Consider the following 25,164-nt stretch of genomic DNA (forward strand, 5'->3'; position numbering starts at 1 on the left):
CTTTTCCTAAGAATTTTTATTTGAAATTCTATCCATCTATGGCCAGCTTTAGACTTACTACGAAATTCTAATTAATTAAAAGACTCACCAAATATTGCCATTTGTGTCCCTTCTGGAAAAGGTTCCACCATTGAATTACCATTAACATGGTGTTTACCTGGAAAATAGAACATCACATATAGTTTACTTATCACCCTGAAGTATATTTCTACAACATGTTAAAATAATAATAACAACAACATTTGTGCTTTTGCGGCATTGAAGTAAAAAAAAACAAATCAAGAAAAAAAATGTGTTTTTTTAATATATACAGTACTGTACCAAAATGTGTAAATTTACAGTATATTTAAATTCTCATTTTTGTAGGTAACACTAGAGATGAGCTTGAGTTCAGTCCCAATCAAAGTTGGCCGAAACCCTAAGTTAGTTGTCATTGCTGGGCCAATGAGCTGGTAGGCAGAAGGTATTCTGCCCTGTAGCTGACATACACAGGAGGGCGGGAATGCTCATGACCTCAGAGACTTAATAGGGGCACATGGCCGTACTAGGTCACTATCATTATAGTAATATGGCCATGGGGCCAAATTAGGTCAATAATCAATGATGGTCAATGATATCAAGAGCATTCCCACAACTTCACGTATGTTAGCTGAGGGGGCAGGGAATCCTCCGCCAGAAGCTCACTGGGCAAGTAATGACAGCTAACTTCTATATTCAGACCAAACCCGAGCTCATCCTATATATATACATATATATATATATATATATATATATATATATATATATATATATATATATATATATATATATATATACACATACACAGTTGCAAGAAAAAGTATGTGAACCCCTTGGGATTACATGGAGTTTTGCATGAATTGGGCATAAAATGTGCTCTGAACGTTATCTAAGTCACAACAATAGAAGAACACAGTCTGCTGAACATAATACTACACAAACATTAGATGATGCCATGGTTTAATTGCACATAATATGTACACATTCACAGTGCAGGGAGGACAAAGTATGTGAGGCCCTAGCTTAATGACTTCTCCCAGAGCTAAATTGGAGCCAGGAGTGAGCCAACCTTGACTCCAATCAGTGTGATGATATTAGATGTGATGCTGACAGCTGTCCTGCCCTTAAACACACACCTGTTTTGGGTTTACTGGTTTCAAGAAGCACTGTCTGATGTGAACCATGCCTCGCAGAAAAGAGCTCTCAGAAGACCTACGATCAAGAATTGTTGACTTGCATGAAGCTGGAAAGGGTTACAAAAGTATCTCCAAAAGCCTTGATGTTCATGTGTCCACAGTAAGACAGACTGTCTACAAATGGAGAAAGTTTAGCACTGTTGCTACTCTCCCTAGGCGTGGTCGTCCTGTAAAAATGACTGCAAGAGCACAGCGCAGAATGCTGCATGAGGTAAAGAAGAATCCCAGAGTGTCAGCTAAAGACCTACAGAAATCTCTGGCACATGCTAACATTTTTGTTGACACATCTACAATAAGGAAAACATTAAACAAGAATGGAGTACATGGGAGGACACCACGGAGGAAGCCATTTGCAGGAAAACGTACGACCATCTGTCCGCCAACTGAAGCTCCGCAGAGGATGGGTGATGCAACAGGACAATGACCCAAATCATACAAGTAATTCAACAAAACAATGGCTGCAACAGCACAGAATACGCCTTCTGGAGTGGCCCAGTCAGAGTCCTGACCTCAACCCGATTGAAATGCTGTGGCATGACCTTGAGAGAGTGATTTACACCAGACATCCCAAGAATATTGCTACACTGAAAGTTTTGTGAAGAGGAGTGGTCCAAAATTACTCCAGATCGTTGTGCAGATCTGATCTGCAACTACAGGAAACGTTTGGTTGAGGTTATTGCTGCCAATGGAGGGTCAACCAGTTATTAAGTCCAAAGGTTCACATACTTTTTCCTCCCTGCACTGTGAATGTTTACATGTTATGTGCAATTAAACCATGGCAACATCTAATGTTTGTGTAGTATTATGTTCAGCAGATTGTGTTCTTCTATTGTTGTGACTTAGATGACGTTCAGAGCACATTTTATGCCCAATTCATGCAAAACTCCACGTAATCCCAAGGGGTTCACATACTTTTTCTTGCAACTGTGTATATATATATTGTATATATACAAAAACACCCTGATTCTAGATTTATGTGGATAGGGTCCAACATAAAAGTGGTTTAAAGAGTTCCATGCATATTAGTCAAGCTGCAAAAGTCCATCAAGTTTAACCAATAGAAATACATTAATAGAAAACCTCCATATACAGAACCCTATACCTACAGTTGATCCAGAGGAAGGCCAAAAAACATGGTCCAATTTTGTCCACTTATCCTTTCCACTGTTCCCCCCACCTGGCTCATAATCATCATTTCAATATATCCCAGACCTGTTCATTAGGGTTGAGGTCAAAGTCATTACTCCAACTTAGTGTAGCATAGGGACAAGTGATGACCCAAACAAAAAAATTATATGGGGGGCTGGGTATATGCCCCGGAGAACATGTACCAAAGAAAAAAAAAGAAATTCCATTTGGCTGGGAGCAGTGATGTTATTAAAGTGACGGGGGATTCCATACATCTATTCCAGACTCTTATCATAGATGTGTTTGATATAGATGTTATTGGGTGACACTCACAAAAAAGTCATGGAGGTTCCTCCATAATTCATACCAGGCCCTTCAGGCCCACATGAGAAATAATATTATGTGGTTCCCCCAAATTCCATACTAGACCCCTTGGGTCAGGTATGGATTTAAGGGGAAATGCCACAAAAGATCAATCAAAAAAGCATGAGTTCCCTCAATAAATCCATAACAGACCTTTATTCAAGCATGCAGACATCCCCTTCTGAACCATACCAAGCTACATGCCCTCAACGTGGGCTTGGCGGCAGATACTCCTGGCAAAGCACCCATGTAACCATGTTGATTAGGGCAGGGGCTTCTTCCATGCAACCCTAGCCCAGTGGTTGTGGGGGGTCTGTGAGCAGGAAGCTGTACTGGATCTGGAATCCCCCTTTGGTTCTCCCCCTTAATACCCCTACCTATTCAAGAAAAAAAAAATGCAACCTAAAAAAAAAAAACGTTTGACAATTGCTATATTAACGAAAAAACAAAAAAAACTCCCCAAAAACACCTTGTAAATCCCTCATCAATCAGAATGACCACCACCCACCTACTTGCCAAAAGAAAATACCTGACAGACCAGGCACCCATGACCGATCCCAATGGGTACTCTTCACCAATGACAACTCCCTGGAATAGTAACAAAATCATTGACCAAACACGGCCATGGCCATGGAATTTGTAGCTGTAAGTTTTAACAAACTTCAAAAGAGCCTCATATGTCCACTAAAACACACACCGGAGTCCAGGCCTGGATGCCAGCTGTGAACAGCTAATTAGTCTTGGCAGGATGTCTGTTTCCCCAAACCATAAAAAACGCTTCACTCTGCCCTATCGTAAAACCATAATAATGCAGTCAAGCCTGTCACACGATGTGTAAGGCCATTAAAGCCCTAGGAATGCAGAGCGTATCATAAAACGTCTATTCCACAACCTAACAATTCCACATACAATCACAGTGGCTAAATGGTTAGCACTTCCGCCTGGCAGTACTAGGGTCCTTAGTTCGAATCCCAGCCATGGCACCAACTGCCTGGAGTTTCTCCCTGTGACTGCGTGGGTTTTCTCCTGGGTACTCCGGTTTCCTCCCACACTCCAAAGACATGCTGGTAGGTTAACTGGATCCTGTCTAAATTGTCCCTAGTATGTGTATGTATGATGGTAAGTTAGGGACCTTAGATTGTACACCCCTTGAGGGTTAGGGACTGATGTGAATGTACAATATATATGTAAAGCACTGCGTAAATTGACGGCGCTATATAAGTACCTGAAATAAATAAATAGAATTCAACAAAAACAGGACACATTAATATTAGGTATATATTTGAATGGGGAATATCATACCGAACAAATCAAAGTCATACATGACTATGTTAGCACATACGAAAGGGGAGAAAGCAGTCTCTTGCCTTCAGGGTGTCAAGGTACGCTGCGTTTGGCATCCCTGGGTTCAAAATATAATTCTGAATATTAATCTGCCAGTTTCTAGAATACCACCTGCACGTATTGGAAGGTACTAATATTAGTATGAAACTGTAGTTGGGACTTGGTCATAAACATGGTGACCTCCCAGCACCCATCCCTTAAACTGGACGATGGGTCAGCTGTTCTCCGGCGACACCCCTTTGATATCACAGAAAAGGGAATGACAGGACCTGGTAAGAAAGCTATCATACCATCAACGAAGGAACATCTGTAGAGTTGAGAGACCCAATAATACCTTGCTCATGGACTGACTCTGCTACAACCAGGACTTTTCAAGCATTCTACATTTTAACCTCCTTTATTTCTATGTTGAATTATTGTTCTTTTTATGTCTTTGTAACATCCTTTTCTGTAAATATTTTAATTGCACCATTTGACCTTTTCATTAATAAACCCTATTTTGAAAAGTGTTAAAACTATCTCTAAAGCTTTTAATGCAAACTAAAGAATCCCTGTCTCTTGAAGAGTGCTGCTGATAATAATCCTCTGAATATACTTGTCTGTGGTGACCAGGGGCGGACTGACCATTTGGAAACTCTGGCACTGCCCGAGGGCCCGGGGTCAGTAGGGGGCCCCATGAGATGCCCCTGGTACCTTTTTCATAGGCTTTTTTGAGTTTCGGCAAGGACACAGGGGCCCCTTGATCCCCTATTGCCCGGGGGCCCCATGAGTTGTCAGTCCGCCCCTGGTGGTGACAGTGTGTGTTGCAGATGTTTATGCTAAAGTCATAGTGTTATTGCTAAGATTGGGAGTTTCCTCCTTCTCAGTAAAAAGGCGGTGGTGGCAGTTTAAAGAGTTAATTGCATAATTAACCTAATCCAGTGACAATTGCTCTCAGGCTGCTGGCACCTAGATAGTGGTCCCGCGAGCTGAAAAATCTTTGTGCAGAGTGCAGCTGAGAGTGGCATTGTTATGCAAGTGACAGCACGGTGTAAGATTGGCTGGTCTTTTGTCACAAGTCGGTGAGAAGGGCACGGGTCAGGCACCACGTTCATCACAACTCCTACTGACTAGCTGGATATTTACAAAAGCAGGTCACTCTTGCGGATGACGTAGGGCTCACTTCTGAGGTCTAAGCACTAAGTAGCACTCACCAGAGCTCCTGATAGTAGAGATGGGTTTTGCTGCTTGTTCAGTTCCTAGAGTAGTGAGTGTACCATACATAGCTAGGTAGTGCCAGTTCTGCCCCCCCCCGGGTAGGTAATCTCGGGTAAAGGACTCAGTATAAATACACTGGTGGGAGTCTACCTGGTGGAGTTGGTCATGGAAAGCACTGGAAGGAGCACAGCATGCAACAATGCAAGCTTTAAGGCGCAAGATTTTGGGATCTTTTCCTAGACTGCAGCAAGGGAGGAAGAGAGGTGCATGACTAATGGGACTACTCACATCCCTTTGGCTTGAGATGTAGGACTTTGGCAAATAACCTGCAGGTATGGGCTGTTTCTTGACTCAGCTCTGTTTTTTTGTCTTTTTTGCAAACAAGGAATGTGTCGTCACCATTGGGATGACAGAAAGGATGTATACGTATATTTAAATCAACTATGTTTCAGTGAAAAGTTAAGAGACTTTTTGCTGTCTAGATGTTCCTTCTCCTAACCTCAAGATGGTAAGGTCTTGCAGAACTGAAAGTTGTACTTGGTGAGGTTCTTTTGGGGTCCATTGCTATAAGGCCTGAGGAAGGTATGGGACAGACATCTTGGTGGTGTAGATTAAGTCAAGCCATGGGTGATTCTATATTGGCGCTCACTGAAGATTCCAGCACCCACAGAACCTTAGTGGGTCTAGGAGAGCCAACCTATTCTAGGTTGGAAGGTATGGAATGGGCCACTTGGTGGTGCTGGCAATGCCAGGCTATGGGTTCTTCTATACTAGCACTCAGGGAAGGTTCCAGCACTCATAGAACTTTAATGGGTCTAAAAAAGCCAATCTATGCCAGGTAGGAAAGTATGGAACTGACTATTGGTGGTGCTGGTAAAGCCAGGCCATGGATGCTTCTGTACTGGCACTTGGAAGGTTCCAGTACTCATAGAACTTTAGTGGGTCTAAGGGAGCCAACCTATGCCAGGTAGCAAGGTATGGAATGGGCAACTTGGTGGAGTTGGCATAGCCAGGCCATGTGTGCTTTCTATACTGGCACTCGGAATGTTCCAGCTCCCACAGAACTTTAGTGGGTCTAAGGAACCCAACCTATGCCAGGTAGGAAGGTATGGAACAGGGCTACTTGGTGGTTCTGGCAAACCCATACCATGTGCTCTTCTATACTGGCACTAAGGGAAGGTTCCAGTACCCACAAAACTTTAATGGGTCTAAAAGAGCCAACCTATGCCAAGATGGAAGGTATGGGACAGTCTATTGGTGGTGTTGGTAAAGCCAGGCCATGGACGTGTCTATACTAGTGCTCAGGGAAGGTTCCAGTACCCACAGAACCTTAGTGGATCTAAGGGAGCCAACCTATGCAGGTAGGAAGGTATGGAACGGGCTACTTGGTGGTGCTGGTAAAGCCAAGGCATGGGCACTACTATACTGGCACTCAGAGAATATTCCAGTACCCAGAGAACCTTAGTGGGTCTAAGGGAGCCAACCTATGCCAGGTAGGAAGGTATGGAACGGGCTACTTGGTGGTGCTGATAAAAGCCAGGCCATGGGCACTACTATATTGGCACATAGGGAAGGTTCCTGTACCCATAGAACTTTAGTGGGTTACTATGTCAGGTGGGAATGGATTAAAGAGTTCAGGTGATCCCCCACCACAAGGCTGAACATGCAGAGGACATGCACCCCAGCAAATGGCTCGGATGTGACACAACTCTTATACACAATCTCTGAGCTCTGAGCAACAGTAGTTGCTTCCACCACATCCTTTTCACACAGGTGTTCTACTTGCTGTCAGATTCCCTTTAAAACGGTTCCTTACAGGGAGGTAATACATATTCACAAAGTAAAAATATCTCTAGGCTGCCAAGAGAACACACGGCTTCACTTAACATCCTCGTTTTTGCCTAATGACTCCAGAGGAATTCCCATCATAAAGCAAGATGACTGTCACCGGGACTACCCAAAACATGCAAACCTCGTATTAATTAGCCATTTTCTGCAGAAAGGTTTAACAAGGTTATTGGCGCAGAGCCACCAATAATCATAATCACTCACTGGATTCTGGCACAGAGAGCGGGCCCACAGAGAGTCACAATAGGAAGCTCCTGCAGGGAAGTCTATACTCGGCTCACTGCAGTCTGCTGCCTGGTCTCCCTTCCCCTCCCATGTGCTCTGTTCTTGGATGCAGCAGAGCAGCACTGCTATGGCGGCAGTGGAAGGGCCAGGCTGTCCAGTCTTTAGGGGAATTGGAGTCTGATGGCCAGCATGCTGAGCATTATTTGTGCAGTTCTAACACATCTTAAAGAGAAGCTGTCAGAACTGGATTCATGCAAAACTCGAAGTACTAAGGGGTTGATTTACTAAAAGGCAGACAGGATGTTCACTTTGCAAGGGAGTTTGAGCTTTGCAAGAGAGAGAAAGTATGCTTTCATTTAGCGAATAGGGTGATGCTCTAATGACTTCCATCATCCACTCATGTGCAAAAAAAAATAAAAATGTTTTTTCTCTGTTATGTGATTGGCTATTTTTTTTGCAATGTGAATTTTCACCACATTTACCAAGCTGAGGGAAATTGTCCTTGCAAAGCGCATTATTCCAAGCCTAGAGGAGAGAGGGATAACTCCATCCATCCAATTCCAGGAGAAAAGGTCTTTAGAAATTGGTGAGACCCCCTGCTGGAAAAAGGGAAATCATCCTTCCATCCATCTGGGATAGTAATATACAAATACATTCATTTCCAAGTCCATTTAAAGGGACACAAGCTGCTTTTGACCTCACTTAATGGTTTGGTCATAAATCAGGTGAGCGCACACTGGTGAAGGAGCACATAAGTTTTTGTGGACTTTTTTATATGTTTCACTAGAGCAGTGTTTCTCAACTCCAGTCCTCATGGACCCCCAACAGGTCATGTTTTCAGGATTTCCATTATTTTGCACAGGTGATTTGATCAGTTTCACTGCCTTAGTAATTACCACAGCTGTTTCATCTGATGGAAATCCTGAAAACATGACCTGTTGGGGGTCCATGAGGACTGGAGTTGAGAAACACTGCACTAGAGGAAGACACTTTAATAAGCACGGATTGTGTTTGAAATCAGCACGCAGTTTCAGAAGGACTGAAACCAAAGCTGGACTCACATATGTTATTTATAATTAATTGAAAATTATTTAGAATTATATATTGTTTAAGGATGTAGTCCGTTGAGTATATTTCACGTCGATTAGTGGAGCTCGACACGTTTGCATTTGTTTTTGATGATAGTGACACACAAGTATGAGTACGTGTATGGTGTAGGCCAGCGTTTTTCAACCACTGTGCCGCGGCACACTAGTGTGCCGTGAGATATTGTCTGGTGTGCCGTGGGAAAAATTCCAATTTCATCTGTAACATGTGGCTTCGGCTCACAAATAGACCAATCATTAGAATCTAATGATTCAGTGGTCGGCAAGCCGCGGCTCGCGAGCCACATGCGGCTCTTTACCCAGTCTAATGCGGCTCTTCTGTGTGCCGGGCGCCTGCTCCCCTCCCTCCTCTCGGTCGGCCGCTCCCCTGCCTCCTCTCGGTTGGCAGCCCCAAAAGTCCGCGCGGACCTTTTAATCCGGCTTGCGGATGTGGCTGTCAGGATGTGTGTAGGCGGGGCAGCGTGCCGAACGTGAGGGGAGGGGAGCTAGGCTCCTCTCACAGTCCGCCCTGAAGACCCGAACGGCGCGGGAAGACAGCGAGAGGAACGCAAAAGGTAAGTGAATTGACACGGGGGACTTGGCTTACTAGAAGGGGGGGGGGGGAATAGTACTGTGGGGGATGAAATACTATATGAGGGATGAATTACTTTATGAGGGATGAAATACTATATGGGGGGATGAAATACTATATGGGGGATGAATTACTATATCAGGGATGAATTACTATATGAGGGATGAAATACTATATGGGGGGATGAAATACTATATGGGGGGATGAAATACTATATGGGGGGATGAATTACTATATGAGGGATGAAATACTATATGGGGGGATGAAATACTATATGAGGGATGAAATACTATATGGGGGATGAATTACTATATGAGGGATGAATTACTGTATGAGGGATGAAATACTATATGGGGGGATGAAATACTATATGAGGGATGAAATACTATATGAGGGGATGAAATACTATATGGGGGGATGAAATACTATATGGGGGATGAAATACTATATGAGGGATGAAATACTATATGAGGGATGAAATACTATATGAGGGATGAATTACTATATGAGGGATGAAATACTATATGGGGGGATGAAATACTATATGGGGGGATGAAATACTATATGGGGGGATGAAATACTATATGAGGGATGAATTACTATATGAGGGATGAAATACTATATGGGGGGATGAAATACTATATGGGGGGATGAAATACTATATGAGGGATGAATTACTATATGGGGGGATGAAATACTATATGAGGGATGAATTACTATATGAGGGATGAAATACTATATGAGGGATGAAATACTATATGGGGGGATGAAATACTATATGAGGGATGAAATACTATATGGGGGGATGAAATACTATATGAGGGATGAAATACTATATGAGGGATGAATTACTATATGGGGGATGAAATACTATATGAGGGATGAAATACTATATGGGGGATGAAATACTATATGGGGGATGAAATACTATACGGGGGATGAAATACTATACGGGGGATGAAATACTATACGAGGGATGAAATACTATACGGGGGATGAATTGCTATGGGGGATGAATTACTATATGGGGGATGAATTACTATGGGGGATGAATTACTATATGGAGGATGAATTACTATATGGGGGATGAATTACTATATGGGGGATGAATTACTATGGGGGATGAATTACTATGGGGGATGAATTACACTATGGGGGATGAATTACACTATGGGGGATGAATTACTATATGGGGGATGAATTACTATGGGGGATGAATTACTATATGGGGGATGAATTACTATATGGGGGATTAATTACTATGGGGGATGAATTACTATATGGGGGATTAATTACTATGCTTACTATGGGGGAATATTACTATACTTACTATGGATGACACATACACATCATTCATCTACTCTTGGTCCGGCCCCCGGGTCCAATTATAAAATACTTTATTATTTCATAATAAAGTAATTATAAAATAATTTCTTTGTGTTTGATTCCTATTCAAGAGAATTACTTTATATATAGTCAATATAGGCACAGAGGTAAATTTTTTTAACATTTTCTAATGGTGGTGTGCCTCGTGATTTTTTTCATGAAAAAAGTGTGCCTTTGCACAAAAAAGGTTGAAAAACACTGGTGTAGGCGACCCGCTTAATTGTTTATTATTTCTATTTTTTATTTCTATATATTTATTAATGCAATTGAATATTTTTTTTTCATATTACACAAGTATATATCATTTTTTAGCACGCTGTTCCTAGTGGTGATATATATATATATATATATATTATTATACAATATTTATATAGCGCCAAAGGATATGCTCAGCGCTGTACAGTAGCAAGGGGGACAGAACATGAGACAAGACAGTAACAATACAATACACGAGGGGTTCGAAGGCCCTTCTCTTTCAAGCTTACAATCTAGGAGGGAGGGGAAGGTGGCACAGGAGGAGATGGCTGTGGGGGATGGAGTGGTGGGTGGAGTGGAGGAGGTTAGTTGTTAGGTGAGGCCGGGTGTTAGGTGAGGTTGGGGTAGGCTTCCCTGAAGAGGAGGGTTTTCAGGGTGCGCCTGAAGGTGAGGAGGGTAGGTGACATTCTGATGGATTGGGGTAGGGAGTTCCAGAGGATGGGGGAGGCTCTTGAGAAGTCCTGCAATCGGGCGTGGGAGGAGGAGACCAGGGAGCTAGAGAGCAGGAGGTCCTGTGAGGAGCGGAGGGCACGGGTAGGGTAGTATCTGGGTATCAGGTCAGTTATGTAGTTCGGGGCGGCATTGTGAGTGGCCTTGTAGGTCAGGGTTAGCAGCTTGAACTTGATGCATTGGGCAATCGGGAGCCAATGAAGGAATTGGCAGAGGGGGGAGGCAGATGTGGAGCGCTTAGTGAGGTGGATGAGTCTAGCTGCTGAGTTTAGGATCGACTGGAGTGGGGATAGCGTTCGTTTGGGTAGGCCAGTGAGAAGGGAGTTGCAATAGTCCAGGCGTGAGATGATGAGGGAGCGTACGAGTTGTTTGGTGGTGTCTGGTATCTATATCTATCTATATATAGATATATATCTATATATCTATATTATATATGGTTATAATTAATTTTCATATTTTTCGCTTCACAAATACACCATAGTAGCTCACAAGAATCAAGTTTTACATTATTTCAAGCCTATTTGCTTTTTGTAAATCAACTCCATGGTGTTAAAGCTGACATTTTGTTCCCCTTATTAGTGCCTTCCCTTTTTGCTCCCTTCCTCCTCATCAACATGCTAATGTATTGTTTTTCATTACATAAATTATTTTAGACCCAGTATAGTTATCATTGAGTCTCTGTGCTTCTCTATGCAATGCAGGCAGCTCGCAGCTGGTGGGAGGGACTGGAGGGGTTCTGTACATAGCTGCTGGAGTACTCCTCTTAAGAGTTCTCAGCCCTGATGCAAGCTGTGGGCTAGCTCTTAGGAGGTGCTATGCAAATATAGAAAATACCTTGATAGGTGAATGTCAGTCTAGAGGAGTAGGTGTTCTTAGGCTGGCTGCATTTTAAAGCATACTGCCCTAGGTCACATGTGATGTTGAGCCCCCCACGATTGAAATCCTGAGTGTGATGTTGAGCCCCCCACGATTGAAAGAACTGAAATCCTATGAAAGAAGGGGCAGGACAGGGACAGTAAGGTTGGCAAGGAAAGAGCTAGATGATGCTGGATGCCCACCAGCCAGGAAAAAAGGTGGGCCCTATCTGACCCTTCCTGTGGCTTCTAATGCACATTGTGTGCAAGAAAATGTATTCTGTTTCAAATGACATACCTCCTTAGACCCATACTGTCTGGACAATATAATCACCTGCTGACTTGGCAATATCCACACACAGCTTTACTCTTCAATACAATTTTACTTCAGATCAGTCCACTACAGAGGATGTTTCTCCCATCTTTTGAAGTGTAATAAGATAATGACTTTCCTAAGCCTTGTTTCTGTAAAAAACTAACACTGACTGAGGGAACACAGAAGAAATGGGGAGGGTCTTACTAGGACTAAACTAACTAGCACTAAACAGAAAGGGAGGATAGAGGGAGATGCCACATTACAAACGTAAGCACTTTCAGTATAAGAGAAGAGCCTATACACCTGTGCAAGACTGGGAAGGACAGGATGAAGTTCAGCTTTAAGGGAGATGTAGACACCTATAGGTTTTCATCAGGTGATACTAATATGTACTTAGGATCTGGGAGATAGCAGATTAGGTCAGGTAGATGACAAAGCAACAACTTTGAGACTGCAGGTGACCTTCGACCCCCAAAACGCCACCAGTTAGGCTTAAACAAAAGAGGTCTACATCTGTCGTTCTCAACCAGAGGGAAACCAGAGCTAAGTTCTTACTAAACCTTCTATGCCCAAAAAGTGAAAAAAAAAAAGTTTCTACTAACACAATAATAGTGTGGGTAAATGCAAGATATATTGTAATGATCGAAGGCTCTGGATGGGGCTGGATGTCACTGTGGGGGTATGGCAGGGGGTTTGGGGGGGTAGAAGACTTGGTGGCTCTGCAGGGAATTCAATAGGGGGCAACTGTGGGGAAAGGGGGGTCTGGAGGGGCACTGGGTCTCTCCAGGAGGCTGAAGGCCGTCCAGGGGCATTGTGGTATAATGGAGTGCACTGCAGATACTTAGGAGCACCATGGGACACTGTTGGAGGTTAGGGCACTATGGGGGGCTTGAGGCTCTGCAAGGAGCTGGGGGCACTGTTGGATATTGTTGAAGGTTGGGGGCACTTAGGAATTTGGGGGCAATGTAGGGGCTGAGGGCTCTCAAGGGTCCTAAGGGCACTTTGGGAGGTTGAGAGACATGGTGGACCACTATGAGACGTTGGGTGGCACTATGGGAATTAGAAGGCACTGTGAGAGGTTAGGACATCTGCAGGTGGCTGGAGGCTTGGGAGAAGGGAGGCTGCGGTCTGGAAGAGGGCCAAGCCCAGTGGTTGTGGGCCACCAATCTATATAAAGGAGCAGCAGGGTAGAGAGTCTGGTGGGTAATTCAGACATCAAATTATTCTAAGTACCTGGATTCAGAGGTCAATTCACGAATGCAATTAGCACCTCCAGCTTCAGAAACTAAGACAATTGCATTGTATTTAGAGATGGAAACCATTCCGCCATTAACAACGGTACAGAGGCTTTTGTTTGTTTTTTCCCCTGTAAATATTTCACTTATGCCGGCGTGAATAGATGGCTCTTCAATGTCATCGTAATAAGCGTTTTCTTTGTGCTTAGCATGCGTACAATCACGCCGCTAGATGTTTGTGGCGTCACGCTGCTCCACAACGAGTCAGGGCACCATTGTCTGCCTCTACAGGTAGGCTTAAATACAGCCACCTACCTTTCCACATCATTAGCATGTACGGCACCCTCCGCTCAAAAATCAACCCTCAACATTTTCACAGCCCATTAAACTGATTTTAATTGATTCTTTGTTCTTACATCTGTAAAACTGTCGAGATGAGAACCAGCGAGACAAGACTGCGTCCTTGCCTAGCTGCCCTTGAACAGCCGAATGCAGAGAGAGAAGATAAAAACAAAGTTTGCTAATAGGACGGAGCAGGAGAAGAATGAAGAAACAATTTGAAATGAAAGCTCATCGCCATTTCAAAGCAGAATAATTGGGGTCATTTATGAACACGAAGATAAAAAGGAGAAAACAATGGATTCACAGGCATCAGGATTTGCCACTGGGTATTTATTTTCTCACCTCCCCAGGTAAATGCGTAACCAATGAATCATTAGCGAATACACAGAACAATACAGGAATGTATAGCTCAGGAGTGCAATACCAAGTATTTGTTATGAGCAGGGGCCCGTATCCACTTAGTGATGGACGTTAAATTGTCTGCAGGAGACTACCGGAGGCTGTATGGAGACACGGGTGTCAAATAGGCACACAGGGCACACTTTGGGGCATGGGGGCACACTTGAAAAAAAAAAAAAAGGACAAAGGAGTTCACTGGAGACACTAAGTGCACAGGGTGGCAACATCGGGCACACTGGGACACACTTGGAGACACAGGAGCATACAGGGGTGTACTGAGACATAGTGGAATACAGGGCACACTGGGAGACACAGGAGCACACGGGGGTGTACTGGAGACATAGTGGAATACAGGGAACACTTGGATACACAGGAGCACACGGGGGTGTACTAGAGACATAGTGGAATACAGGGTACACTTGGAGACACAGGAGCACACGGGGGTTTACTGGAGACATAGTAGAATACAGGACACATTTGGAGACACAGGGGTGTACTGGAGACATAGTGGAATACAGGGCACACTTGGAGACACGGAAGCACAAAGGGAGGTACTAGAGACATAGTGGAATACAGGGCACACTGGAAGACACAGGAGCACACAGGGGTGTACTAGAGACATAGTGGAATACAGGGCACACTTGGAGACACGGAAGCACAAAGGGAGGTACTAGAGACATAGTGGAATACAGGGCACACTGGAAGACACAGGAGCACACAGGGGTGTACTGGAGACATAGGAGAATACAGGACACATTTGGAGACACAGGGGTGTACTGGAGACATAGTGGAATACAGGGCACACTTGGAGATACAGGAGCACACAGGGGTGTACTGGAGACATAGGAGAATATAGGGCACACTTGGCGCACACAAGGGTGTACTGGAGACACAGTAGAACTTAGGACATACCTGGAGACACAGGGAAACACAGGGTGCACTTTGAGATACAGGGGTGCAGGGAATGCATTTGGAGGCATAGGAGCACACTTAAAGACACGGGGGCACACAGGCTGCATTGGAATGGAATTGGAGGCATAGAGGCACTACCCAGTACAAGGATAGTTTTTTCTTGTCCCCGGAGTTGGGTTTTAAAAAGGTGAATGGGGCAAGTTTTGGAGCTACAACATACTTTAGTGCAGTTGAGAAAATGTATACATTATCTACATAGGTATAATAAATCTTTCTCAGAATCTGCCTCCTTGCTCCTGTTACCACCAGACACCCCTGCCAGATCCTTAACATAATCTGATCAAAAACACTAATTAAAAACACACCCAAAGCCAGCTGATTGGACAAAGAAGGAGCAGAAGCTAACTGATGAGGTCTTCAGTCTACTCACATTGCTCTATCCTCCTGTCAGCACACTTGTGCACACTCTGCGCAAAGTTCATGCAGGAGATCCCTGCAGACAGTTACAGACCCAGCATTGCGCATAGCAGAGGGCAGCAAAAGCCACTACAGGTATATGCAAAGACCCCTTTCTTTTTAAAGTGGGCACTCCAAAACCCCAAAAATACAATTACAAGACACGAATTGGACCAAATTTTATTTTCTTGCAAAAAGTTTCTTTTTAACTCTTTAATCATTCTGTAGATAGATTATACTGATCAGGAGGAGTACTACAGAAAATCAAGCCTGGCGATTGCAGGAGATATCAAAAGCTGCATGTCAGCGTTTTTGGATGCAGGGCCTTCAAAGCAGCTGATTTTAGGTGTGATGTCCCGATGAACCGTAGTGGGCTGTGTGTATGACATGGTCCTTGTGCTGTTCCTGTATCAGCACTACATCTCCTGACTCATCAGCGCTGGAGTAATGGAGTGGAACAGGCAGAGGTGAATGGTAATTACTTATTGAGTTGCTGGGCTCCAGATGTAAGCTGAGCTCAGATAAGAGATAAAAGAAAAGTGAAGCTGAGGAAATTGTGAGCAGTTTGGGGCTATCGATCATTGTTTGCTGCAAGTAGAACTTTTCTGTGGATTCCAGGCCCTATACTTTCTTAAAGCTGAAGCTTAATCTGCTAATATTTTCCCTTCCCTGGTTCTCTCCCCCCCCCCCCATTGACATGCTAATGAAAATTTTCATTCACAACTTGTCACTACACCTAAAACAAGAGAGGTGGCTCCTCTTAGAGTAGTGATGTGTTTCTCCAATGCCAAGCTTGGTGTTGCCTTGACATTAGAGCTGGCAATAATTCTACCTACAGTATGGCTGCTGCAGTAAACGTACCTGTGTCCTCTGTGCCTGCCTCCTCAGCTGCCCTGTACTTTTGTAGGCCCCTAGACAGCCCTGTACTTTTGTAGGCCCCTAGACAGCCCTGTACTTTTGTAGGCCCCTAGACAGCCCTGTACTTTTATAGGCCCCTAGACAGCCCTGTACTTTTATAGGCCCCTAGACAGCCCTGTACTTTTGTAGGCCCCTAGACAGTTCTGTACTTTTGTAGGCCCCTAGACAGTTCTGTACTTTTGTAGGCCCCTAGACAGTTCTGTACTTTTGTAGGCCCCTAGACAGTTCTGTACTTTTGTAGGCCCCTAGACAGTTCTGTACTTTTGTAGGCTCCTAGACAGTTCTGTACTTTTGTAGGCCCCTAGACAGTTCTGTACTTTTGTAGGCCCCTAGACAGTTCTGTACTTTTGTAGGCCCCTAGACAGTTCTGTACGTCTATAGGCCCCTAGACAGTTCTTTACGTCTATAGGCCACTAGGCAGCCCTGCACTTCTGCAGGGCAACGGACAGCCCTGCACTTCTGCAGGGCAACGGACAGCCCTGCACTTCAGCAGGGCAACGGACAGCCCTGCACTTCTGCAGGGCAACGGACAGCCCTGCACTTCTGCAGGGCAACGGACAGCCCTGCACTTCTGCAGGGCAACGGACAGCCCTGCACTTATGCAGGGCAACGGACAGCCCTGCACTTATGCAGGGCAACGGACAGCCCTGCACTTCTGCAGGGCAACGGACAGCCCTGCACTTCTGTAGGGCAACGGAGAGCCCTGCACTTTTGCAGGGCAACGGACAGCCCTGTACTTCTGTAGGGCAATGGACAGCCCTGTACATCTAAAGGGCAATGGACAGCCCTGTACATCTATAGGGCAATGGACAACGCTGTATTTCTATAGGCCCCTAGACAGCTTGGTACTTCTGCAGGCCCCTAGAAAACCCTGTACGTCTGTAGGCCAATGGACAGCCCTGTATTTATGTAGACCACTGGACAGCCCTTTACTTCTGTAGCACTCTCCTAGGTAGATAGGGGGAGCTAGAGTCCAATTTTTAGACAGTAATAATAGTCAGAGGGAGGTCAAATTCATGTCAGAGCTGAAAGGACCTGCAGACCAGCTCTCTGGAACTTCCCCATGTTCTAGAATTCTGCAGAAGCTTCTAGAAGCAGTGGGAGGGGGTAAGGAGTAGCTGGTCTGCACTCTCAGGGGATCCTGGCCAATCCCCAAGCAGGAGGCTTGGCATAGGGTCAAGACAGCCCTTAAGAGTGGGAGAGCCTGCTCAGCAGCAGAAGGGTTTGGGTGGAAGATGGAGAAGTGAGAGGCTGGAGAGCAGAAGTCTGGGAGGGAGCCCAGATGGGAAGGGATCACCTACAGGCAGAGGAGCTGGAAAGGAGGACAGCTTAGCAACTCATCAGCCCCCAGAATGAGGACCATCTGAGGAGCAGGGAAGCAGCGGCCCAGCAAAAAGCCTGAGAGCAGCCACCAACCCATCCGCTCACAGACAGAGGACTGAGTGAGTAAACCTGCACCCCCCGGGCCAGTGAGGGGAAGGAGCACTGTAGTGGCAAACTGGATTAGCTGCTACCCGGGACTGTCTTGTCTCTTAAAGTGACAGGCACTGGATCCCCTGCTCAGGGATTCACCCAGAACAGCTGGATAGAAGAGTATCTAGGGTCTGGGTTGGTACAATAGAGGATGCTGGCTAGCTCTCCAGAAGATAATTTTTTCTTTAAAAAGACCTGTACATAGTTCCAGGACATTTGTCCTTAGTTGCCATTCCCCTTGTGCATCCTATGCACCACTTACTCCATCCAAGTTTAAATTCCCCTAATGAAATCCAAAAAAAAACAAGATCAAGGACTGTTTACTGTATCCTGGATACAAGTCTGAATGGAAAATGTGTGTTGCCTGGCTGTGCAGGACTATTGGGGGACCCAAAACTGACTTCTATAGGCCCCCAAGCAGCTTGGTACTTCTGCAGGCCCCTGGGCAGCCCTGTGCTTCTGCAGGCCCCTGGGCAGCCCTGTGCTTCTGCAGGCCCCTGGGCAGCCCTGTGCTTCTGCAGGCCCCTGGGCAGCCCTGTGCTTCTGCAGGCCCCTGGGCAGCCCTGTGCTTCTGCAGGCCCCTGGGCAGCCCTGTGCTTCTGCAGGCCCCTGGGCAGCCCTGTGCTTCTGCAGGCCACTGGGCAGCCCTGTGCTTCTGCAGGCCACTGGGCAGCCCTGTGCTTCTGCAGGCCACTGGGCAGCCCTGTGCTTCTGCAGGCCCCTGGGCAGCCCTGTGCGTCCGCAGGCCACTGGGCAGCCCTGTACGTCCGCAGGCCACTGGGCAGCCCTGTACTTCCGCAGGCCACTGGGCAGCCCTGTACTTCTGCAGGCCACTGGGCAGCCCTGTACTTCTGCAGGCCACGGGGCAGCCCTGTACTTCTGTAGGCCACTGGACAGTCCTGTACTTCTGTAGGCCACTGCACAGATCTGTACTTCTGTAGGCCACTGGACAGTCCTGTGCTTCTGTAGGCCACTGGACAACCCTGTACTTCCATAGGCTAACAGACAGCCCTGTACTTTTGTAGGCCACTGGACAGACCTGTAATTCTTTAGGCCCCAAGACAACCCTGTACTTCTGTAAGCACCCTAGCAGAGCAACAACTACATGAGACAGCCAGGGACCCACCTAGGGTGAAAACAGCTATTATTTACCATTTGCGGTTTTCAATATTCCATAACATAAAGCCTCCTTTATCTCAGATAATCTCCTGAAACTTTTCCTTTTTTCTTTTTTGCTGTCAATTTGTAGTGCTATGGCTAATAAAATAAGCATTCAGTGCCATTCACATGCTTGTGGGTACAATTTGTCTGGTACAAACATGTTTGTTTTGTGCTGTTGATGTGATCACCTAATCACAAAATTGTGGCATCATTTGTGTTATTTGTAAGATTTCGTATTATCTCTTCGATAAGCGATGTATCCGAGTACTGAATTGTCTGAATATACTGTATAAATACAGTGATCTGTGTCATTACAGACTGCAAACACAATCACGGAGGAGACGTCAAACTTTTCAGCACAGCCACTGCCTGGGACAAATCTTTGTTATTTCCATAAATTCCTTTCCATTTGTGGTAATTCACTTGCCCATAACATTCACAGATCTATCAATAAAGCAAAGTCATTTGTGGAAATGGCTGTGCGAATCTGAGCTTCTGCTGCCCTCACAAGGCCGAACATGTGTTCTGTTGTTCTGTACTAGAATTCAGACATTCGGATGGAGGACTCACTATTCCTGTCTAGCTTATATTACTGCAGTGAAGCACAATAAAATAACGTGAAGGGTTACATACATTAGGTCTCATTAAAGTGAAACCCAAGTCAGAATGGAAAAGCATTTACCTAAGTGGACGCGGACCTCGTCTACCTGCTCAGCCAGTAAACAGAACTCTGTCCAAAGCAGCCTGGCTCAACCAGAGTCCTGTTGAACATTAGGGTTCCTCCAGAGGTTCCTTAGAGGTTCCTTGATCAGAATGTAGTGGTGAACTGATCATCTGCCTGATGGCGCCAAAATAGTTTTAATATCAACTTCACTTAAGGGAGCAGTCTGCATTCTTCCACTGGCACAAAAGTAAGGAGACATTTCTCCAAATCACTACCAATATAATGGGGCATTTCTTCACTCAACACCAATGAAAGGAGGCAGTTTCCCACTGACCACCAATGTGAGGAGGCATTTCTCCACTCACAGCCTATGTAAGGGGGCATTTCCCCACTCACTGCCAATGTCAGAGGATATTTCCCCACTCACCATCAATGTTAGGGGAATTTCTCCACTTATCAACGTCAGGAAGCATTTCTCTACTCACCACCAATGTAAGGATGCATTGCTCCACTGATCACCAATGTAAGGGCGCATTTTTCTATTCATCACTGTAAGGAGGCATACCTTCACTCACCAGCAACGTAAGGAGGCATACCTCCACTTACCCTTAATGTAAAGAGGCATAGCTCTGCTCACCACCAATGTAGGGAGGCATACCTTCACTCACCTCTAATGTAAGGGGGCATATCTCCACTCATTATCAATGTAAGGAGGCATTTGTCCACTCTCCACCAATGTAGGGGGGCATTTGTCCACTCACCACCAATATAAGGGGAAATTCTTCACTCAACACCAATGTAAGGGGATTTTCCCCACTTACCACCAATGTAAAGGGTTATTTCTCTACTTCCTACCAATGTAAGGGTGCATTACTCCACTGATCACCAATGTAAGGGGGCATTTCTCTATTCATCACTAATGTAAGGAGACATACCTGCACTCACCATCAAATGTAAGGAGACATACCTCCACTCATCATCAATGTAAGGTGACATACTTCCAATCACCACCAATGTAAGGGGGCATATCTCCACTCCACCAATGTAAGGAAGCATGTCTCCACTCACCACCAATGTAAGGGGGCATATCTCCACTCACCCCCAATGTAAGGGGGCATATCTCCACTCACCCCCAATGTAAGGGGGCATATCTCCACTCACCACCAAAATAAGGGTGGCATATTTCCACTCATTACCAATATAAGGGGGCAGAGCTTCACTTACCACCAATCTAAGGGGCATTTCTCCACCCACCACCAATGTAAGGGGGCATTTCTCTGCTTACTAAATCACTAAGGGTTTTCTTCAGCATCAGTGATCCCCATCTCAATAAGGACTGATTTCTACACCTCAGCTTCAAACGAAACTCTCCCTGAATGTATATACAATGTCCCCCACTCTCCTTTAACAGCATCAATATATACCATGCCCTCCAAACATATATATCATGTCGTAATCTACAGATATATATATATATATATATAGGCCCCTGTTCTCCTTTAACAGCACCCATCTGTGACATACACTCAAACATATGCACTGATCAGCCATAACATTATGATTACCACCCTTTTACTACCAAAACAGACCCTTTCACTGCCAAAACAGTCCTGACCCATTGTGGCATAGATACCATTAAACCCTAAAAGTATGCTGTGGGATCTGACACCAAGCAATCACTAGCAGATCTTTTAAGGACTATAAATTGCATGGTGGGGCCTCCATGAATCGGGTTTGTTTTTCCAGCACATCCCACAGATATTTGAGAGATTTAGATCTGGAAAATTTTGGGGCCAAGTCAAAACCTCCTAAAACTTGTTGTGTTCCTCAAACCATTCTTGAACCATTTTCGCAGTGTGGCATGGCACATTATCCTGCTGAAAGAGGCCACGGCCATCAGGGAATAGCACTTCCATGAAGGATTGTACTTGTTCACAAACAATGTTTAAGTAGGTGGGACATGTCAAGTAACATCCACATAAATGGCAGGACCCAAGGTTTCCCAACAGAACACTGCCCAAACAATCACACTGCCTCCGCTGGCTTGTCTTCTTCTCATACTGCATCCTGGTGCCATATCTTCACCAGGTAAGAGAGAGAGACACACACACGCAGCCATGATCATGATGTAAAAGAAAGCCTGATTCATCAGACCAGACCACCTTCCTTCATTGCTACATGGTTCAGTTCTGATGCTCATGTGGCCATTGTAGGCCCTTTTGGCAGTGGACACGGGTCAGCATGGGGACCCTGACTGGTCTGTGGCTACGCAGCTCCATACACAACAAACTGCAATGCCTATTTTTTTCTTCTTTCAACACATTAGCATGATTATTTGCTGACTTATACACACCACTAACATTCAGAAGCTATTGTAAGGGGATAACCAAGGTTTTTCACGGAACCTGTCACTAGTCAGAGTTATAGCTGATTGATGTATGTCATGTCTTTCCCTACAACCAGTTTTATCAGGACCCCCAAGACATACATACAATACCCTTATAGCTTTATACACCATATCCCCCAGCAACCATATATATCAAGTCTCCCTAAAGCCCAAACACCATGTCCTCCTTTCACAGGATGCATCTATACCAAATCCTCCAGCATATATCATGGCCCACTTACTTAATGCATATGGGAATAAAATATGAACGTATAGACCAGCCATTCTCAACCAGGGTCCCTCCAGAGGCTGCTAGGGATTCCTTGAGTTGTGGCTAATTGACTACCCCTCTGATGATGCTTTCACAAATCCAGGTCCATCATTACTTAGCAGGGCCATTAGCATGACACCAATGATCTTTAAAGTTGTCTGTAAGGGTGGCATTCTAACCACCACTGTAAGGGGGGAATTCTTCCCACTAGCCCCCAATGTAAGGGGCAATGATCCAACCCCCAATGGATTAATCTTAGCAGGGGTTCCCTGAGATGTGAAAATTATTTAAAGGGTTCCTCTGGGGTAAAAAGGTTGAGAAAGGTTGGTACAGACAATGCTCTTCTACAACTATATGGTATCCCCCTACAGCCTTATATACTATGACTCTTATGCAGCCATATAAACTTTGTCATCCTAGCAGCCAACTAAACCATCCACCTCATTCAGCCCCCTGCAGTCCTTTATGTACTACATCCCTCTTCCACAGACATATGTATTATGTACCACCCAGAGATGGATAAAGACAGAACGGGGCTGTAGACAAGGTTTGCACCGGCTGTAGAAGGCACAGAGCAGCCGACCCTCTGCATTGCCATGGCCCCATTGGAAACAAACTGCCTACAAGACCAGCTGGGCTATCCCCCTGGTTTACTGCAAGAGGATGAAGGTGGGTGATGTGGCACCCTTAGATATTCACCAGAACCTAAGCTCCTACCTAGGTTGTCTATAGAAGATCCTGTTCGGGTACAACCCTACAACCATATATTCCATGAACCCCCCCCCCCCCCTTCAGGCAGCAGTGTTCCAGTTTAGTAGAATGGATATACTTTTATACTTTTATCTATATCCCTCCATCAATATTTTTTAAACGTGTAATTCCTTTCATAATGAACCGAAATTCGGATGAAATTTTCGTTATTCAGAAGTTTGGATGTATCTGAATTTCCAAATCACAATACTAATGCATTATAACAAATCCAAAATAAATTTATAATGAAAGAAATTATCCAAATTTGAAAATGAATTTGAGATTGGAATGTAAACATAGTGCAATAACTACAGTAATGTAAAGTGAAATAAAATGATGATTCCTACTTAGGCAGCTTTATAGACTAGAATAGAATATACAATAAAAAGGACAGAATAGAATAAAATAGATAGAAAAGAACAGTATAGAACAGAACATAAAGGAATAGAACAGAATATAAAATAACAGGATATATTAGAATAAGACAAAACAGAAAAGCATAGAAATTAAAAGAATACAATAGAACAGAATAGAATAAAACAGAATAAAAAACAATAGCATATAATAGAAAAGAATAGAATGGAACAGAAAAGAATAGACTAGAACAGAACGGGATAGAATAGAATAAACGAGAATAGAAAAGAAGAGAATAGAACATAAAATGATAGAAAAAAAAATAGAATAGAATAAAACAAAATGGAAGAGAATAAAATATAATAGAAAAGAAATATCAAAGAAAAGAATAAAATAAAACAGAATAGAAAGGAATAGAAAAGAATAGAATAAAAACAGAACAGAATGGAATAGATAATGAAAGAATAGAAAATAATAGAAACAGAATAAAATTAAATGGAAAGAATGAAATAAAGAAGCAGAAAATAGAATAAAGAAGAATAGAAAATAATAGAATAGAACAGAATGAATATTGCCATCTTCAGAAATTCAAATTTTGAATCAATTTGAAAATTACAAATATACGAAACAAATTTAAAAAACAAAATTATTCTAACATATTGAATATGACAAAATTAAATTAAACAAATCTGAAATGAAACAAAACAAATGTTTCCATTGTACACGTCTCTAGTATTTTGTAAGTCACAGATCCTGAGAAAGTGAATGCACAAAAGTGAATGCTAATTCCAGGTCAGTGACTCCCTATGTAGAGAAGATGACACCCCCAGAGTATAAAGTCAACAAAACAGATTTCCTTCAGGCTTCCGTTCCTCAGCTTTCTGGCACTGAAAAGATTACAATAGGCCACGTCTAAATTACTTCCAAAATTTTGGCAGAATTTTAAAGAGAAATTCATTCTAGGTTCACAAATATGCGATGCGGGAAACGCAACGAGTCCTGTGCGATTCCTGCACCGCATTGACTCCGCACAGCCTTCATGCGATCTGCTGTATGGATCAATGTTAAATTGACGACACCCCAAAACAGCTCACGAAAGGCAGTGCGATTGCCTGAAATCAGATCACATACAGTCATGGCCGAAATTGTTGGCACCCTTGATATTTCTCCAGGAAATCATGTATTTCTCACGAAACGTATTGCATTAACACATGTTTTGCTATACACATGTTTATTCCCTTTGTGTGTATTGGGACAAAACAAAAAAAGGGAGGAAAGAAAGCAAATTCGACATAATGTCACACAAACCTCCAAAAATGGGCTGGACAAAAGTATTGGCACCCTTTCACAACTGCGGATAAATAAGAATGTTACAAGCATGTGATGCTCCTGTAAACTCACCTGGGGCAAGTAACAGGTGTGGGCAATATAGAAATCACACCTGAAAGCAGATAAAAAGGAGAGACGTTCACTTAACCTTTGCATTGTGTGTCTGTCTGTGCCACACTAAGCATGGACAACAGAAAGAGGAGACGAGAACTGTCTGAGGACCTGAGAACCAAAATTGTGGCAAAATATCAACAATC

The 25,164-nt window shown here is 44.1% G+C and overlaps 1 protein-coding gene across 6 annotated transcripts in view; it reads right to left on the minus strand.

The window, feature by feature from the left end:
- MSRA (methionine sulfoxide reductase A) overlaps window positions 1-25,164 on the minus strand; it is a 515,786-nt gene that overhangs the window by 247,619 nt on the left and 243,003 nt on the right. For 5 of the 6 annotated variants that reach the window (XM_089688756.1, XM_089688760.1, XM_089688757.1 and 2 more), the window contains one exon: window positions 89-157. The exons of the other annotated variant lie outside the window; for it this stretch is intronic. In XM_089688756.1, the coding sequence (XP_089544882.1) occupies window positions 89-157 (69 nt within the window). The remainder of the gene's footprint in view (window positions 1-88; window positions 158-25,164) is intronic. 6 annotated transcript variants of the gene reach the window in all.

Source organism: Staurois parvus, unplaced genomic scaffold (assembly GCF_062004578.1).
Source record: "Staurois parvus isolate SC_StPar_1 unplaced genomic scaffold, SC_StPar_1.0 ptg000453l, whole genome shotgun sequence".
NCBI lineage: Eukaryota > Metazoa > Chordata > Amphibia > Anura > Ranidae > Staurois > Staurois parvus.